At 45.0% G+C, this 19929-nt stretch overlaps 1 protein-coding gene across 4 annotated transcripts in view; it reads left to right on the top strand.

Moving 5' to 3' along the window:
* LOC119860164 (calcyclin binding protein) overlaps window positions 1-15533 on the top strand; it is a 22286-nt gene extending 6753 nt beyond the window's left edge. For 2 of the 4 annotated variants that reach the window (XM_043491108.1, XM_043491109.1), the window contains exons 2-7: window positions 1182-1236; window positions 5415-5610; window positions 8334-8430; window positions 8982-9081; window positions 11635-11729; window positions 15206-15533. In XM_043491108.1, coding sequence (XP_043347043.1) covers window positions 1182-1236; window positions 5415-5610; window positions 8334-8430; window positions 8982-9081; window positions 11635-11729; window positions 15206-15365 — 703 coding nt within the window. In that variant the 3' untranslated portion in view covers window positions 15366-15533. The remainder of the gene's footprint in view (window positions 1-1181; window positions 1237-5414; window positions 5611-8333; window positions 8431-8981; window positions 9082-11634; window positions 11730-15205) is intronic. The other 2 variants (XM_038413524.2, XM_043491110.1) reach the window with 1 other exon arrangement.
* The last annotated feature ends 4396 nt before the right edge of the window (window positions 15534-19929 follow it).

Here is a 19929-nt window from a genome sequence, read left to right on the forward strand (position 1 = left end):
CCGGGGAGGCTATTCCCCAGACCCTCCTCTGCTCTTCCCCCCTCCCGGCAGCATGGCTTGCACTCACCCACTTCCCAGACTTTCCAATAAGTCTGTCCTGCTGCTCTGAGCAGCATGGGAAGGGGGGAGGTCAAGAGACAATGAGCGGGGGGGAGGGTTGGGGGAGTCCCAGGAGGGGGGACAAGGAGCCGAGGGTGGATGGGTCAGAGGTTCTGAGGGGGGGCAGTCAGGGGGCAGGAAGTGGGAGGGGGGCAAGGATCAGGCTGTTTGCAGAGGCACAGCCCTCCATACCATTTTGCAACCCCGATGTGGCCCTCAGGCCAAAAAGTTTTCCCACCCCTGACTTGGGGTAACAAAATTCAATAGTTTGTCACTCACTAGTGGAGTGAGTGTCTCTCCGCATCTGGCACCCTCTGCTGATAGCTGCAATAGTGGTCAGTCTCTTTCTATGACTTGGCCTTCCAGCCAGGTCACAATTTAGTCCACTCTTTCCAGGGAAAGAAAGTCCAACAGAAAACAGTCTTAACGCCCTCACAAAAGGATCATCTACCCGCTTTCTGGGACCCATGTTTTTCACTCTCCTCTCTAGGCTTTCTACTGTTTCTCTCTTTCTCAGGGGTCTCTCCCTTGGAATCCCCATAAAAAAATCCCAAATAAAAAAATATACACATTAAAACCAATGTCTGCTCTCCTCTGGTTTGACCTCTCATCCCTGCTGCTCTGTTCCTCAACAGAGCACCTCCCTGGTATCTCCCCTAGTAGTCCAAATCCTGTCCTTTTTTATTAGGGCTTACTACTGGAGCCTGTTCTACTCCCAAATCCTGCTTAGTCCCTCTCCTGGCCTCTTACCAGACTTCCTCAGGAAAGGATCCTAGGGCATGTGCTCTTGCAACTTTCCCTTCATAGCTTCTCTACTGAGTTCTTCACTTTCTACAGACAACTCCTTTCTTCTCTTAACTTCCTGCCTTTATAATTGCTCCTCCCCAGCTGGGCTTCATCCTCAGTTAAATCTAGCCTGCTCTCCAGGTGCAGGCTGATATATAAATTTGCTTCTCAGGCCCACATTAACTCTTTCACAGCCTGTGAGAGGTACATACCCTATCACAGTTTCTCTCAATTTAGTGAACACATTCCATAAGTTCTTTGATTATATTTAATACCTTTCATTTCACATCTTTCAGGGCTTACACTCAAAAAAGAAACATTGTGAAGGAACAAGTTAACCTCAAACAGAGAGAGTGCCTTTGATTCATAAAGCAGACAAATATACAACTTTTAATTTGGGGTGAAGGCTACGTGGTTTGGATTTCTTGGCATAACAGGCATTTTGTCGCAATTGATCTTTGGTTTGTACTGGGGTCAACTAACTAGTTATTTCTAGTCAGCTTACCTCCTATATAGTTTCTGTACTCATCTATAGTTCTCGATTAACACATAGGAGGAGATGATAGAGCACTTTGAACAGGACATGAGGAAGTTATTCTTGTCTCTCTCCTTAGCTCAACCAAAAGAGGTAGGAGTCACTGCTTTGAGTAGCTGGAAGACTCTTTTCCAGGGGAATGTGTACTTCAACTTCAGCTTAATTGATGGTCCTTGGGCAAGTGTCCCATATGTTGGGATGGGCATATTGATTTCTGTTGTCTTTAGGTCTAAGTGGAAGCTAAAATTTTGGTATATGCTTTGGGGTGATTAGTTGCAATCTTAGTTGTCATGGAGGAAAAACTACTTGTCTGCATTTTAAGATCTGATCCTTCAGAACCTACCAGTAATAGAACAGTTGCTGTGTGTCCCACTGGAAAAAGCTGTCAGTTTTCCCCCTTCTATTGCACAAAATTCCAATTTCTACCTTGGAAAGGTTGTATGGTATTGAACTAACCATGTTGTTGGTCCAAGATTGAATATTGTCTGTCTTGTATCTTAAAGCAGTGTAACTTTTTGCAGGGGAATTTCACATCTGAGAAGTGGTTAGAACTGACAAACCACTTCTCCAGTAGGTTGATTTTTACAGCTGCTGTTTGAAAGTGCTCAGGTGGTTGAAATAAGTGTCCCCAAAAACATTTAGTGGGCAGAGTGCAGGTGAGATGGCCAGCAATGTAGGATAAATAATTACCGTATGTTTCTGAAATTTATCATGTGGGTATCACCATCATCTCTCTCTTTATTAATTTTTTTCCTTTAATAAATTTAGTTAAATAAGGTAAAAATCTTAAATTAAACAAACTGTGCCACAGAATCTCTGTGGATAGAAATTCCTTGTTTGAGTATAGCAGTAGGACAATACTACTGACCACCTGACCAGGATGCTGACAGTGACTGTGAAATGCTAAAGATGGTTGAAGATGTTACACAAGCAGAAAGCTCCATTGCATGGATCCAATGAAGTGGGTTTTAGCCCACAAAATCTTATGTTCAAATAAATGTGTTAGTCTCTAAGGTGCCACAAGTACTCCTAGTTCTTTTTGCTGATACAGACTAACAAGGCTGCCACTCTGAAATCAATAACAGTGGGTGATTTCAGCTATCTTCATTTGACTGGGTAAATATCACTTCTGGGAGTGGTGCAGAGATAACATTTCTAGGCACCATAAATGACTGCCTAGAGGAGCAGCTACTCCTGGAACCCACAGGGAGAGAGACAATTATAGATTTAGTCCTAAGTGAAGTACAGGATCAGGTCCAAGAGGTAATTATAGTTTAAAGCAATTGGTAATAGTGACCATAATGTAATTACATTTAACATCCATGTAGGGGGATAATTCCAAAAATACCACCATAGTAATATTTAACTTCTAAAAGGGAAACTACACAAAAATGAGAACTTTTGTTAGATGGAAATTAAAAGGTGCTGTCACAAGAGATAAATGCCTGCAAGCAGCAAGGGGACTATTTTTAAAAACACCATAAAGGATACTCAGCCTAAATTTATACCCCAAATCAGAGAAAACAATAAAAGGACCAAAAAAATCAGCACCAAAAAGGCATCCTTTAAAATTTGGAAGTCAAAACTTACTGAGGATAATAGGAAGGAGCACAAACTCTGGCAGGTTAAATATAATAAGGGGGGCCAAGAAATAAAGACTCAAAAACTAACAGTAAGAATTTTTTTTCGTATGTTGGAGGAAGGAAGCCTGCCAAATAGGCAGTGGGGGCACTAAATGACAAAAGTGCTAAAGGAGTGCTCAAAGAAGACAACTCCACTGCAAAGAAGCTAAAGTAATTCTTTGTATGGGTCTTCACTGCAGAGGATGTGGGGGGGATATCCACATCAAAGCTGTTCTTTTTGGGTGACAAATGTGAAGTAGTGTCCCACATTGATGTGCCAGTGGAAGAGGTTTTAGAACAAATTGATAAATTAAACAGTAATAAGTCACCAGGACCAGATGGTATTCTCCCAAGAGTCCTGAAGGAGCTCAAATATGAAATTGCAGATCTACTGACTGTCATATGTAACCAATGATTAACACAAGCCTCTGTACCACATGACTGGAAGGTAGCTAATGTAACTCCAATTTTTAAAAAAGGCTCCAGAGTTGATCCTGGCAATTACAAGCCAGTCAGCCTAACTTCAGTACTGGGCAAATTGGTAGAAACTATAGTAAAGAACAGAATTATCAGTCACATAGCTGAATGCGATTTGTTGGGCAGGAGTCAACATGGCTATTGTAAAGGGAAGTCATGACTAAATCAGTCTATTAGAATTCTTTGAGGGTGTCAACAAAGAATGTATGGACAAGGGTGATTAATCAATATACTGGGATTTTCAGAAAGCCTTTGATAAGGTCCCTCACCAAAGATTCTTAAGTAAAGTAAGTAGTCATGGGATAAGAGGTACTTTCATTGATCAGTAACCGGTTAAAAGACCGGAAACAAAGCATAAAAATAAATGGTCACTTTTCATAATGAAGGGAGATTAACAGCATGGCCCCCTAAAGATCTGTTCTGGAACCTGTGCGGTTCAACATATTCATTAATGATAGGAAAATGGAGTGAACAGTGAAATGGCAAAGTTTTCAAATGATACAAAATTATTCAAGATAGTAAAATCCAAACCTGACTGCAAAGAATTACAGGGGAATCTCACAAAACTGAGTGACTAGGCAACAAAATGACAGATGAAATTCAGTACTGATAAGTGCAAAGTAATGCACATTGGAAAAATTAATCCTAACTGTATATACAAAATGATGAGGTCTAAATTGGCTGTTACTACTCAAGAAAGATCTTGGAGTCATTGTGGATATTTCTCTGAAAACTTCAGCTCAATGCCCAGCAGCAGTTAAAAATGCTAACAGGATGTCAGGAACTATCAGGAAAGGGATAGAAAATGCCACTATATAAACACATGGTGTTTCTTGAATTCTTGAACACCATATCTTGAATACTGTGTCCAGTTCTGGTCGCCCTATCTCAAAAAGGATATAATGGAACTGGAAAAGGTTCAGAGAAGGACAACAAAAATGATCAAGGATATGGAACATCTTCCATACAATGACAGACTAAGAGGATTAGGGCTCTTCATCTTAGAAAAGAGATGATTAAGCAGGGATATGATGGAGATCTATAAAATCATGAATGATGTGGAGAAGTGAATAGAGGAGTATTTACTCTTTCACACAAAACAAAAACCAGGGGTCACCCGATTAAATTAATTGGCAGCAGGTTTAATACAAACAAGAGGAAATACTTCTTCATATAACACATGATTAACCTGTGGAACTGGTTGCCATGGGATTTTGTGATGGCCAAAAGTATAGCTGGGTTCAAAAAAGAATTAGATAAGTTCATGGAGTATAGGTCCATCTATGGCTATTAGCCAAGATGGTCAGGGATGTAATCCGATGCTTGTGGGGACTCTAAACCTTTGACTGCCAGGAAGAGAAGACGGGGGTGCCCTTCTCCAAATTGCCCTGTTCTGTACGCTCTGGTATTGGCCACCGTCAGAGACAGGTAGTAGGCTTGATGAACCATTGGTCTGACTCTGTGGGAGCTCATATGTTCTTCTTATTTATTATTTGTATCATAGCACCTAGGAGCCCAAGTCCTGGACCAGGATCCTGTTATGCTAATACAAACACATAAGAAAAAGTCTCTGCCCCCATGAGTAAAAACAACTTAAAACATCTGTTTGGAGTTTTTAAAGGGAAAATGCAAGCTAAACATTGGGAGAAATTTGTGGACTGTTGAATAGGGAAGTGGCAATATTCTTGGTGTTCTGCAATATTTAATATTAGACTGGACAAAGCAATATAGGTAGCAGGCCCCAGGATGTGGGGTTGGGATGGACAAGACCTGTTCAGTCATCCAATCCATCTCCAGTTTCTGTGACTGAGATGAGTGAATGGGCTCAGCAGTAAACCTCAGATAAAGAGGCATGTGTCTAATGTACATATATGGTCTTCTATTCTTAAACCCAGCTGGAGAAAGATTTGGAAGAGGTGAAAGAGCTCCTGAAAAAAGCCACAAGAAAAAGAACTCATGATGTCTTGATGGCAGAAAAGTACAAGCTAGAGATCGAAATCAAGAACCAGCCACCACCCAAGCTAAAAGAAGACACTACGGAGGAAGAGAAACCACCAGCTGTGGGATACACAGTGAAAATCAACAGTTACGGTAGGATTGCTCTTCCACCCCCCACTTCCTGCAGAGCTAAGTGTGACTGGGTCCCAGGGGGGCCACACTGAGGTTACTTAATTAGGGCAAACTGCAGAATGGGGCGGGCAAACTGCAGAATGGGGCAGACAATCCCCAAAGCTGGTGGTCATTCCAATACTTAGATTCACCAAGCTAGCCACAAAACAGCTTCTATAATATCTTACTGGTTACCCAGAAGACAAAACACAGTTCCCTAAAGCAACCCAGCCTTGGGCTTCCTCCTAGACTGCCAAGTCAAATATGAAAGTTTGTCCAATCCCAAGGGTTGGACACATTACCTCTCAGGTTAATGAATATTTCAAGTCTTACCCAAATTCATGCTTGCAGCCAATTTTTATTAACTAAACAAAAATTTATTAAAAAAGAAAAGAGTATTGATTAAAAGATTATTATACATACAGACATGAGTACAGTTCTGAGATCAGTGTCATAGTAGAGATGGTGAGTTTTAGTGTTGCAAAGAGTTCAGATAAATTTGTAAGCCTCTAAGGTGCCACAAGTACTCCTTTTCTTTTTTTTAAAAAGTTCTTGGTTAAGGCTTGAAGCAGTGATGGCATAAACTGCTAACTGGTTAAGTCTCTGGTTGCTCCCAAATCATTGGAAGGTCCTTAGTCCCTTGGTTAGAATGTTCCCATTAGTATAAGTCCAGAGATCAGAGCAGGAAAGAGGCAAAATGGAGATGTTTCCAGGGCCTTTGATAGTTTCTGCCATGTGGAGGGAAGCCCGTTGTTTCAAACAAAGCCCTCCACGCAGTTTGTGGGGAAAAATACAGGTGGTAAGATGGAATTTAGGGTCATGATTTAGTGACGTGCCCTTGCATGCTTTGCTGAGTTATAGCAGAGGCCATTACCCATACTCTAGTTAGAACGTTCACATGAAAGTCCATCAGGTGTGGATAGGGTTGCCAGGCATCCGGTTTTCAACCAGAACCCTTGGTCAAAATGGGACCCTGGCAACTCTGGTCAGCACAGCTGACCAGGACACTAAAAGTCCAGTCGGTTGCAACAGCCAGCACTGTGCGGCTCCTGGAAACTGCTGGCATGTCCCTCCGACTCCTTGGCACAGGCACTGCCCCAAGACCTGGTTCCACAATTCCCATTGGAGCTCCCAGAGCCTCCTGGCCACCCCCCATACCACTCCCCATTACCCTGCCCCAGCCCTGAGCCGCCTCCAGCACCCAAACTCCCTCCCAGAGCCCGCACCCCAGCCCAGAGCCCCCTTCTGCACTCTGAACCCCTCATTTCTGGCCCACACCCCCAGCCCAGAGCCTGTACCCCCTCCTACAACCCAACCGCTGCCCCAGCCTGGTCAAAATGAATGAGGGAGGAGGCGGGTGGAGTGAGCAAGGGCAGGGCAGGGGGCGGGACAAGTTCTGTTTTCTGCAATCAGAAGGTTGGCAACCCTAGGTGTGGATAGGTGTCTTCCATGGTCCATTGTGAGTTAAGTGTTCCTTGATGGGCCATTCAACTTGAATAGTCTCTTCACAATGTGCTGCCTAAATACCTTGTGGGTATTACCCAGAAGCAAAAACATTTGAAATACAGGTATAGAGACAATATTCATAACTTTAGATATAAAAATGATGCATGCATACAAATAGGATAATCATATTAAGCAAATCATAACTTTTCCGTATACCCTTTACATGACATACTTTGTATAAGATTTGTTGCAATTATATCACAATGGTAGCAACAATGATTCACGTGGTCATATTTTAATCATATAACATCACACTAAGATTAATGATGTAAATGGAACCGACCATTAGTGCCAACTGGTGGCTAACTGGTTAACTCAGTTTGTCACTCTTACTCACCGTGTGTGTGTGTGTGTGTGTGTGTGTGTGTGTGTGTGTGTTTAAATTACAGGGATGATAATTTCCAATATGGGCATTGTGTTTTAAAGATGGGAGGGCTTTAGGGATCCCAAGAGCTCTGGCTCCAAAGTAAAAATAAGCCTCTATCCCCGCCTCATCTGAGGAGGAGCCCCTTTCCTGACACCAGCAGGAGATCCAGCAGGCTAGGTAGCCCAGCAGCTGCCACTGTGGGGCATTCAGAGTCTCTTCAGGTTTAGCTGCAGTGTTGGGGGGAGGGTGGCATGGCAGGTTTAAGCAGTCCAAAATCCTCCAGCATTAATGGGGAGGGAATTACTGGTCTCTGTCCTGCTCACCCCTCCCAATACTTGGCAGATATGAGGGAAAGCGCAAGTGCTCTTTAGTTACAATCTAGGCAAAAGGTGCAGGGAGTGTCCAACATTCTGATTTGTGGAGATGGTGCTCACAGTCCAGCACCCTGCCACAATTGAATAGAGTACTGGGTGAAAGTGGGCATCAAAGGAGGAGACCAGGAGAGATGTAGCCAAACCTTCCACTCGGCTCTGATCCTGCCCACCCCTTTCCGCTAAGTCAGGCAGAGGTGCCTTGCTTCTCCCTGCTGTGGTAGAGTTGCTCTTTGATGCACTATGGGGACCAGGAGAGCAGAGCCCCAAAGGGCATATCTGGCCTCCCCTCTTTTGTTCCACCCTTCTTTGAGCAGCTAATGGTTTCCCTCTGAAGGCAGTTGCAGTAATGTATGGCCTATGGTGGAAGGCATGCTCTCTTCTGGGGGAGCTATGGTTGTTTCAGAGGAACACCCCTCATGGTTTTTTCCTGCCTTCCTATCTGATTTTCTCCCTTTCAGGTTGGGATCAGTCAGATAAGTTTGTGAAGATTTACATCACTTTAAATGGAGTGCAGCAACTTCCAGCTGAGAATGTGCAGGTCCACTTTACAGAAAGGTGAGTCCAGACTGTTGCTATGCCATACCAGGAAGAACATATTGGAAGAGCTATACCTGAGATTGAGGCCTGTTGTATTGAGTCGTTCTGGGTTAAAATCTTAAATTCTCCAACAATGCTTTGGCACATGCATATTTAGCTGTCTTCAGAGGAGCTCAAAGCATTTTACTAATGCTAATAAAGCTGTAAAACACTCTCATAAGGGATGTGTTATTTGCCCCATTTTATGAGTGACATAATTGAAACACTGAGGTCAAGTGATTTGCCCAAGGTCCCACAGCATGTCTGTGGTGAAGCCATAAAAAGAACTCTGAGCAGGACTTCTGACTTGTAGTTTCTTGTAACCTTTAGACAATAGTCCTTTCAAGGAATCTTCCAATATTGCAATAAGTAGGGAATCAGAAAGTCCTGGACAAACAACAAAAGTTTGGGCTTCAGTTTCCCAAGGAGTCAGGCTGTATCCCTCTCTTGTTAAGGGTCAGTTTGCGTATCATGTATGATAGGGAAGTGAAGTGTGTGCATTCATTACACTCTTTCTTTCTCCATTCTAGGTCATTTGATCTGCTAGTGAAGAATCTGAATGGGAAGAATTACTCCATGATATTCAATAACCTTCTGAAACCCATCTCTGTGGAAGGCAGCTCAAGGAAGGTCTGTGTATCTTATCTTTGTAGGTACTTATATAGACCCACCTCACCATATGAGTAATCTTAGCCTGATTCAGTAGAATCCTCCAGTTTAGCCGTATAGGATTGCTCTAACCTCAAACCTTCTCTCTTGCTCTCTTCAGCATCTAAAGGGAAATTGTAATGATGACTTCACGTATTCTGTGGCTGAAAAATTGAATCTTTGCTGCAGAATTGAGTGCCAGAATCCATGCTTTTATTTTAAAACATCAAGGGACAGATTTTCATAGATATATAGGTGCATAAAGATGCAGATAGATGCTTTGTGGGATTTTCAAAAGTGCCTAAACACGTTCGAGGGTCTGGGCCCTAACTTTCATTGAAATCAATAGGAGTTAAGCACCCAACCTGCTTAGGTGCTTTTGAAAATCCTGTTAAGTGTCTGTGTGCATTTTAGGCTCCTAAATATCCCTGCATGTAGCCCTTATGGTTGCAAAGAAAAATTTTCCAAACATGGAGGGGGCTTGTCTACACAAACACTTAGCTCGTGGCAAGCAGGAGTGTGAATTTACCCCATGCTAGCCTGCTATGCACTACCTGTCCAAGTGGACCCTGCTGAGGTCCACTAAGTATTTGTTAGTATGCTTTGATATATCCTGAACAAACTCTTAGTGCGCCTCAGCAGGGTCCAAATGGACACCTAGTGCGCCGCAGGCTAGTGCGGAGTAGATTCACGTCCCAGCTTTCCTTGCCACAAACAAAATATTTGGGTAGACAAGCCCAGAAAGTAACTAGATGCCTGAATCTGTACACAGCCTGAAATAAGAGCTGAGCTACTCCATTTGTCTCAGTGGGATGTTGGCTTTGAAGTTGAATGATAGAAAATATCATTAACTATTCCAGCATTGATTATCTTAACTTCCAGCTAATGTGCCTATCTGCAAACTCAAATCACCTCTCATACATTCCTATGTGCCAAAAGCCACATATGCCCCATACTCAACTGCCAACATTTGCAGCTTTCTCCAATGATGCATATAGGGTGACCAGATAGCAAGTGTGAAAAATCAGGACAGGGGCTGAAAGGTAATAGGCAGCTATATAAGACAAACTCCCAAATATTGGGACTGTCCCTGGTCATCCTAGACTAGTGGTTCTTAACCTATTTATCATCGTGGGCTGCATATGTGGCCCACGACGTGTTATGTGGGCCGCACCCAATACTATCTCTATGGTCCTACGGATGTCACATGGGCCGCTGCTCTGTGCTGATTGGGCCCCAAGCAGCCCGCAGGTTGAGAACACTGTCCTAAACATATATAACATAAAAACGTGGGTTGTGGTCCACAATTCTTTACAGCAGTGTAAAATAAATTGAATTTAACATCGGCTTAAATAATGAGGGGATACTCTTGAGATATTCGTTTTTCATATTGTATTGAATTAAAAGAAAGTGAGATTTTAATTGATCTGAAGCAGAATGTAGGGGTCTGATTATAGAACTCAAGGTTACTAGGTCAAGCTGAGTACACAGGGTCTTGCTTATAATTCACTGGGGTGCTGCACTGAGGCTTGGTGGTGTCTTCAGACTAGCTTTTTATCCCTGGAGATATGGATTCAAATAGAGTTACCTAAATGTTATTGTTACTGGACTCTTAAGCCATTTATCCACATCGCAAAATACTGGAATAGTAGAGGGAAGTGCAGATCAGATTAGAAGTGGGTTATGGGTCTGAAGTGGAAAAGCAGAGGCTGTTGAGAATCTAAACTGATGTGCATTGTGTGCCTCTGCAGTTTTTTTGAGTCCTTAATCCAAAATCCACATACTCTTGAAAATGTAAACTGAGTCCTTGTGTTTGAGTAAAATGTGCAGAGGTGGACTGGCTGGAGTCATAAACTGGGATGCTACTAGCACAGACCACAGCAGATAACGTCTTCTAATTCCAGGTGGTGCTAAGTAGTGCTGGGTGTTACGTGGGTGTTGTGCCTGAGTTTCAGGGATCGAAAGGGTCATATCTGATCATTAATTCTGAGACAGTCCTTAGAAAAGCTCATACTAATCCTTTTCCCCAGTTTTCCACTGGGGTGTAATATTTATGAATCACCACAGACAGAAACTAGGTATAGGATCTTTAACATTGATTGGTCTCTAGTCCCTCTGACCAGGTAAAAAGGCCATTCACCAGACAGACCACAACATTTTCAGGATCTCAAGTATTGTGGGCCAGGCAGCTCCTGCAGTGGGGGTGTATTTTGAAATTCATAGAGTATTTTCTATCTCCCTTTAATACTGACTGCTGTTAGATACGACTGTGTCCCTTTTAGAGTGTTCAAAACAAAGTAACCCTTAGTGCCCCACAGCCAAATACTTAATATTGATTTAAAAATATGTCCCATATAAGAAAAAACTAGCCCAGACAGCAATTCTCTGAGAAAGTTATGAGCATCCAGCAATAGAATAATACCAGAAACTGTTCTGCTACTTTAATTATTGTGGATGCAATGAATATCTCCTATAATAAGTATCCTTAATACACCTCTTACCATCAGATTTGTTTTTCTTTGCCTCCCTTTACAGATCAAGACAGACATGATCCTTGTGTTATGTAAGAAGAAACGGGAAGAAAAATGGGATTGCCTGACTCAGGTGGAAAAAGAGAGCAAGGAGAAAGAGTAAGTGTCCCTCCCTTCACTCCACCCCAACAATATTGCATTAGTGTCACCAAAGAAAGCAGATGTGTACTGTGACTTTAACATCTCTAGTCTACACAATGACAATTATGGTCCAAGAGCCTAGCATTTAAGCTGTTTTACGGCCTGAGAATTATTTCATAGCTGTTTCCCTGATCTTAGTAATCAACTGATCTGGGGATTCCTTTGGTACTAAAGATTAGTGCCCTGGGAAGAAATTTGCACCGAGTTGCTAAAATCATTCGGCCTTCTTGAATGCTCCAGGTGGGATACACCTGGTATATCCTTAAATGGTTTTAATAGAATATTGGTGAATGGTGCAGCACAGGAAGTGTGGTGGTGAAGACCAGCAATGAGAGGTTTAAAGTTAAATCTTCTTTAAGCCACATGTTCCTATCTTGGAGGCAGTATTCCTGAATAGGAGTTGCTCTAATTGGGACTAAATGCTCTTAGAGGCTTTTTCCCTGCAGGTGGTAGTGGAGTGTTTTCCACATCTCTGTTGATGGCCTGAGGCTCTTTTATGTCCCTCCTTTGTAGCTTGGCCCTGCAACCTTTTAAGGAGGAATAAGACAGGAGCCTGTCAGCATTGCCAGGAAATCCTCTGAGGGCTCACTGGCAGAGATTGGGCTTAGCTGCAAAGTTTGGATTCAGATCAAAACTACGTTCTTTCTGCATCCGTATCTCATAATTCGTGAGCAGTTTGTTTCGTCCTTCTGGTGCATGCTGTATAAAGGACTGAGTACTGGTCATTGAACATATGTCTCCTGCAATGCAGTACTTTACCACTAAGCCAGCCCTACAAAGGTCTGCACTGACTCCCTATTCAAGGGGTTAGTCACAATATATAAATCCCTTAAAGTTGCTGGACCCAGCCATTTTGTAGATCAGCGGGGACAATCTTGCTGTCACACTCTAGGGCAGCGGTTCTCAACAGGGGGTCCATGAATTCTTTCACGGGGGCCATGGGGCCCATGGCTAAAACCCAGAGCCAAAGCCCCAGCAACTCCAGAGGGGCTGAATCCAGGAGCAGTGCCACCAATCCCTGGTGCCCCCGATGGGGTTGAAGCCGGGAACAGCTGGGCTGAATTCCCAAGCCCTGGCGCTCCCCACGGGGCAGAAGCCCTGAGCCCATGGGCAGAGTTGGAGAAACACAGATGTTCCCCACAACCCCGAAGCTACAGTGCAAGAACAGTGCAATCCTGGGGCAGCTCCACACACACACCCCTCCCTCCACCTCCTCTCGCCACCCACTGGTCAGGTCAGAGGGGAGAAGCCAAAGCCGGGCAGTGCAGGACAGCTGCTGCTCTCTGGCTGGTGCCATGAAGCAGACAGCTGCAGCATTCCCTTGTTTCCTGCTGGTGCAGGGAGTTGAAGCTCCTAGCCCCCCTTTGCTCACGCAGCTGGTAAGAGCCGCCTGGGCAGGGAGACCTGGCTCCCTGGTTGGCAGAGCCCTTGGTGAACAGGGGAGCCCTCCCGGCACACAACCTCTAGCTACCCCATCCCTGCACCCTCAGCTACCTCCTCCCGGCAAACAGCCCCAACCTACCCCTCTCCCTGTACCCTGAGCTATCCCCCTGCTCACACACAGCCCTGAGCTACCCCTCTGCCCGCACACAACCCCTAGCTACCCCCTCCCTGTACCCTGAGCTATCTACCTGCCCACACAAAGCCCCTAGCTACCCCTCTGTCCACACACAGCCCTTCTCCCTACACTCTGAACTATCCCCCTGCTCACACACAGCCACGAGCTACCTCCTTGCTCGCACACAACCCCTAGCTGCCCCTCTCCCTGCACCCTGAGCCATTTTCAAACTTTTTGAGCTGAGCCCCCCACTTTTGAGTTATAATTTTTGGTTGTGCCCACTCCCCCCCCATCCCAAACAGGTGAGTGGCCTTCTGAGGTTACTCGGGATGGAGTTGACGCTCCCTCCCCGGACCTCCCTGTGTGGACCTGGCTCCAGCCCCACTGGCCCCTGCCCACCAAAAACAGAAGTCAAACTACACCTATGCCCAAATTTCCTCCCTTGCCCAGAGCCTCCCTCTCCCTCGCTGAGCCCTGGAGTTTTTATAGCATGTTGGGCGGGGCCTCTGAAAGAAAAAGGTTGAGAACCCCTGCTCTAGGGGTCAACTTTTGAAGACTGGCTCTCAGCATAAAGTCCTGTAACTGGGGAATTTGCTCCCCCTGCTGGTCTAACAGGGCTTGGTTCAAGCTTTTACTTTTTAGTTAGCCCTTCAGCTGATTAGTATAGTAGACAAGGGGTTTCAAAGGCAAGATGAGGGGAAAAGCTATGGGGCTGGTATCTCTATGCTTGCCAATAAGGGCAATGTATGTGCTTATGGTTTTATATTTGTGATGATATGTAGGTGGTAAAATTGGGTACCAAATAAATCAAAGTAGGTTCCATTTATCCTTTGGCTTCTTTAGCAATGAAACATGTCTTAAGGGGCCAGTCCATTGGTGGTTTAACAGATGTGATCTAGTATAGGTGGGGGATACTTTAGGATTGTCACCTTGGTAGGAGGCTGATTAAGAAGTAAGCTCTTGCACCGACTTCATGGTAACAGCAGAGATTGATTTTTGGTACTTCCTGGATCCAGTGCTATATTTAGTTACCATCTCTATGAATTTAATCTACACCTGTTTCAAACCCTAATGCCCTCTGCAAGGTTCTTCCTACCCCCCTTACTGAGACATCTCCAACATAATGTCTGTTTGTTTTTATTTTCCACTTAGTCTAGACCAGGGGTCGGCAACCTATGGCACGCGTGTCAAAGGCGGCACGGGAGCTGATTTACAGTGGCACTCTGCTGCTGGCCTGGGGTTCCATCTGCCGGCCCCTGGTCCTGGCCACCAGCCCGGGGCCTTGGTTGCTGGCCTGGGGTCCCAGCCACTGGCCCTGCTCAGCCCGCTGCCGGCCTGGATGGACGGAACTCCGGGCTGGCAGCAGGCTGAGCGGGGCCGGCAGCGGGGACCCTGGCTGGCAAGGGCCGGTGGCCAGAACCCAAGACTGGCAGCGGCCAGAGCAGCTCAGCCTGCTGCCAGTCTGGGGTCTGTCCGCCGGCCCCCGCCAGCTGCGGCCCCGGTAAGCCTGCTGCCAGTCTGGGGTTCCGTCCGCCAGCTCCTGTAAATGTAAAATGTATTACTGCCACACGGAACCTTAAATTATAGTGAATAAATTAAGACTTGGCACACCATTTCTGAAAGGTTGCCGACCCCTGGTCTAGACAATGTCCTCTCTTTCTTTTTGAAGATACCAAGCTCAGAGGACTCAGCTTGAGACTCCATAACACCCTTTCCCAAAACCCAAGGCAAAATTCTACATACCAATTTTTTGCATAAGAATCGTTAAAGCATTTAAAGTTTGGCAGGGAATTGTTACAAATGAGTGAGGCTCCTAGGCATTATGATTAGTAATACAATGGTAAGCTTGTTTCATGCATATCCACCTGTCTTACAGGAAAGCCTCCTATGACACCTCAGACCCTGGTGAGGGGCTGATGAACCTTCTCAAAAAGATGTATGCGGAGGGAGATGATGAAATGAAAAGAACCATTAACAAGGCCTGGGTTGAAAGCAGAGAGAAACAAGGCAAAGGGGATATACCATTAGATATTTGAGACTACTCCAAAAGCTGCCTTGACACAGACCTTCCATATGAGACTTTTGCTGTGCTGCAGAGATGAGTTCTACAAGTGCATTGTTTACACAACCTTCTTCCAAGCAAAGACACTTACCTGTTTTCCATTTCAGGTTGGAAAAAATATTTAAATAAAACCCTTATAAAGAATTTTTTTATGCGTCAAGTGGTTTCCTCCTCTTCCCTGAAGAGTAGGAAGTATTTGTATCTCTTCCCTCCCTCCTAAGAGCTTTTTATTGGTCTGCTCATCTGAAAACTGACAATTATGCAAACATTGTAAAAAGAAAAAAAAACTTCAACTGTTGTGTCAAGTGTCAGAGGGGTAACCGTGTTAGTCTGGATCTGTAAAAGCGGCAAAGAGTCCTGTGGCACCTTATAGACTAACAGACATATTGGAGCATAAGGTTTCGTGGGTGAATACCCACTTCGTCGGATGCACGTAGTGGAAATTTCCAGAGGCAGGTATAAATATGCAAGCAAGAATCAGGCTAGGGATAATGAGGTTAGTTCAATCAGGGAGGATGAGGCCTTCTTTTAGCAGTTGAGGTGTGAACACCAAGGGAGGAGAAACTGCTTTTGTCACTGGCTAGCCATTCTCTGTCTTTGTTTAATCCTGAGCTGATGGTGTCAAATTTGCAAATTAACTGAAGCTCAGCAGTTTCTTTTTGAAGTCTGGTCCTGAAGTTTTTTTGCTGCAGGATGGCTACCTTGTGTGTTAGTCACCATGTCATTTGGCTGCCTTTGGCTATTTGGTTCCTAGCCTTAATGTATTAACCCAGCTCAAGCAACTTTCTACATGCAGGAAGCAGGAGAAACTGTCAAACAAACCTCAAAAGGACAGATGTCTAAATAGCTGAAGACAGCTTTTATAGGAGTGGAATCTGCATCTTTGACTCTAGTTATTGGTTCATTGAGCTGAAAAGTAGCTCTTACCTACCGTTCTTTACAGAAGGGCAATGGTAAGAATCTTGTAGAAAGCATGCTGAGCAGATACCTGTTGCTAGTCAAGAGACTTGCTGAAGTGCACCCAGGAGAAGGTGAATGTGACAGGCTTATCCAGCATCTGCCTGCAGCAGGCAATCCACCCATTTTTCCAACCACCTCCCCAAAATGCAAGAGACACAGCTGAGTAAGAACAGTGCAATTAGTAGCCATAAAAAGGAAAGATGCAAGAACAATGTCTGGACTAGGACAAGGCAGAAGCATAACTACTCTCTACCCTTTGTAAAGTTCTTGATCGTTGACAGGAAGGTTCTGTACCAAACTAATGAATTGATAAGTTGCTATAAGCATGACCCCCTTTTTTTTTTTAAAAAAAAAGGTGGTGCTGTCTACCAGAGCACAGTACAACTGTTGACTTCCTCCCACCCTACTTTGAGATGTTTAGGAGCCTACAGGTCAACAGAATTAAGCATTAGACCTCATGTTGGTTAATGTGTGGAATTCATTGTAGCTTCCCGTATTAGCAGCAGGAAGCTGCTCAACTGTTGCTGCTATAGAACATGAGCCTCTGCAGGCCTCGCAACTGGTAGCATGTGGGTAAAAGGTAGGATCAAACACATGCTGCTCCCAGCAATGTGAGGGATGGGGAAGGCATCACAGAACAGGAAGGGGGCAGGGATCCTGTACACCCCAAAACATCTCCTTGAATGTGGGGGTGTTACCGGTCAGCTCTATGTTCTTGGGGAACCAGGGCGCAGTACTCAACCTGTTTGATTCGCAAAAGACCTCCCCTTCCCTCACAGCCTTTCCTTGAACCAAAGCCAATCAGAAGAAAGACTTTCAAAAAGCAATGAAAAGGCCATAGGAGACACACCTAAACCCTGGGACAAGGGTGACAGGATTAAGGAAACTCCCCTAGCCTCATTTGCATCGAAGATGGAACAGGGAGGCATCTCCATTAGCATCCAGACTGGAGAACAGAGATTTCAAGGCAAGAACTGCATAGAACTCTGGGACCAGAAAAGCAGGGAAGCACTGCATGATTGGGAATCTCTGCTCCACGCCTGCACACACCCAGCTCAGTAGTTATGAGACCAATTCTAGTAATAATCCTTTATTGGTATCCAAAATAGTGAAGCTCTCTAATTGCATTGTGAGCTCCCTCCAAGGAACACCGCCCATAGCCAGGAATGATCGGTTCCTATTGCCTAGTCTGAACAAAACAACTTTGGTATACTCCCTTGAGCCATCAGTTCACCCATAAACAAATCTAGTGTGTTGTTTCCCTACAAAAACCCCTACCCATGCTCAAGTAAGTGTTCTGATGCCTGGATCCAAAATCTTTATCAGTTCTATTGGGAATTAATCTTCTCCTGAACGTGCTGGGGCTCTGCCTGTCTGCAGCACTCCAGACCCTCAGCTACCACCACCACCACCTGGAACCTCCAATTGATTCAAGCTTCATGGAGTGGTGAGAACCCAGTTGTCTCTCGCTAGGTATAGCCTTCTGACCCTGACTTGTGTGATCAGTTAGTTTTCTAAACCTGACTTTTATAATCAAATTTAAGTTAGATTTAATATTTTACTGTTTTTTTCTTTGGCTCCCCTATGGTTATTACCTGGCAATAAATAACTTCCATGGTTAAGCTGGTGTGACAAAGTGGGAATGTTCTTAATGTTTTCTCTGAATACTGTGTTGGTGCCTCAGTTTCCCCTAGGCATTTCTTAAGTATCTAGGTGGTGGGATAAGGGTATGTGATTGTTACAGAGCCCTAAAGGGCCAGTGTGATGGTGTCTGCATAGAGAATGGCGGACACCCTCTCTCCTGGCAACTCCTCTGCAAAGGTGCCAACTGAAGGGGTTGGAAAACAAAGAGATTAGGTGGCCTCCTGACCCAGGAAAGGGACAAAGGTGAGAGGAAGAGAGTTTCTGTTTGGAGCTGGTTGTGGAAATGGAGGGAGGCCTAGATGAATGGACCTGACTGACGGGTCCTGTTCTCTGTACCTACAAGCTCTTCTTTTAGACCATGTTCCTGTCGGCTAATAAACCTTCTGTTTTACTGACTGGCTGAGAGTCGCATCTGACTCTGGAATTGGGATGCGGGCCCACTGGCTTCCCCAGGAGCCCCGCCTATGCGGACTCACTGTGAGAAGCGCATGATGCAAGAAGGGGATGCTGAATGCTCCGAGGTCAGCTCCAGGAAGGTCGAAGCTGTATAAGCTTGCCCTGGAGACAGTCTGCTCAGAGAGAGGAGGATCCCCCCCAGAGTCCTGACTGGCTTTGTATGGAGTCGTTCCAGAGCATCGCCTGGTGACTCCGTGACAGCTGGTTGCTTCTCTCTCTCTCCAGCCCCCTTGTGGATGGTTTTTGGCTTCCTCATTTGCCCTGCAGCAACGCTCCTTGTACCTAAGCTAAAGAGCCCTGCAGCACCCAAAAATCCTGTGGGGTTTGCTCATCAAGTAGGTACTATCAGAACAATTGTAACATGGAAGTGAAGATAGGGACATGCTGAACCTGGGACATATGAAGGTGGCAGCTTGAAAGTGCTGCTCAACCCCATCTGCTGAATCCAGGAGCAAATAAGGGTGGCAGATTGAAAGTGCTGCTCAGGCATACTCTATTCCAGTGTGGTGCCCATTGCATCTGAGGGTGACAGCTTGGAGATGCTGTTTGACCCAGCCTGCTGAATCCAAGGGCCTATGAGGGAGACAGCTTGGAAATAGATTCATAGATATTAAGGTCAGAAGGGACCATTCTGATCATCTAGTCCGACCTCCCGCACAGCGCAGGCCACAGAATCTCACCCACCCACTCCTACGAAAAACCTCACCTCTGTCTGAGCTTTTGAAGTCCTCAAATCGTGGTTTAAAGACTTCAAGGAGCAGAGAATCCTCCCTCAAGTGACTCGTGCCCCATGCTACAGAGGAAGGCGAAAAACCTCCAGGGCGTCTTCCAATCTGCCCTGGAGGAAAATTCCTTCCCGACCCCAAAGATGGCGATCAGCTAAACTCTGAGCATATGGGCAAGATTCACCAGCCAGATACTACAGAAAATTCTTTCCTGGGTAACTCAGATGCCATCCATCTAATATCCCATCTCAGGGGATTAGTCCTATTTACCCTGAATATTTAAAGATCAATTACTTACCAAAATTACCATTATCCCATCATACCATCTCCTCCATAAACTTATCGAGTTTAATCTTAAAGCCAGATAGATCTTTTGCCCCCACTGCTTCCCTTGGAAGGCTATTCCAAAACTTCACTCCTCTGACGGTTAGAAACCTTCGTCTAATTTCAAGTCTAAACTTCCTGGTGGCCAGTTTATACCCATTTGTTCTTGTGTCCACATTGGTGCTGAGCTGAAATAATTCCTCTCCCTCTCCTGTATTTATTCCTCTGATATATTTATAGAGAGCAATCATATCTGCTGCTTGACCCAGCCTACTGAGTCCAGGGACGTATAAGGGGTCAGCTTGGGAGTGCTGATTAACTCGGTCCTCTCAGACGCACTCTGTTAACGTGTGTGTGTTTGTCTGATTCTGAGGCTGGAAGAACCCAGCCCTAGGGAACCTAGGTCCTACAGGATAACTCCATTGGGAG

This window comes from Dermochelys coriacea, chromosome 8 (genome assembly GCF_009764565.3).
Source record: "Dermochelys coriacea isolate rDerCor1 chromosome 8, rDerCor1.pri.v4, whole genome shotgun sequence".
Taxonomy (NCBI): Eukaryota; Metazoa; Chordata; order Testudines; family Dermochelyidae; genus Dermochelys; species Dermochelys coriacea.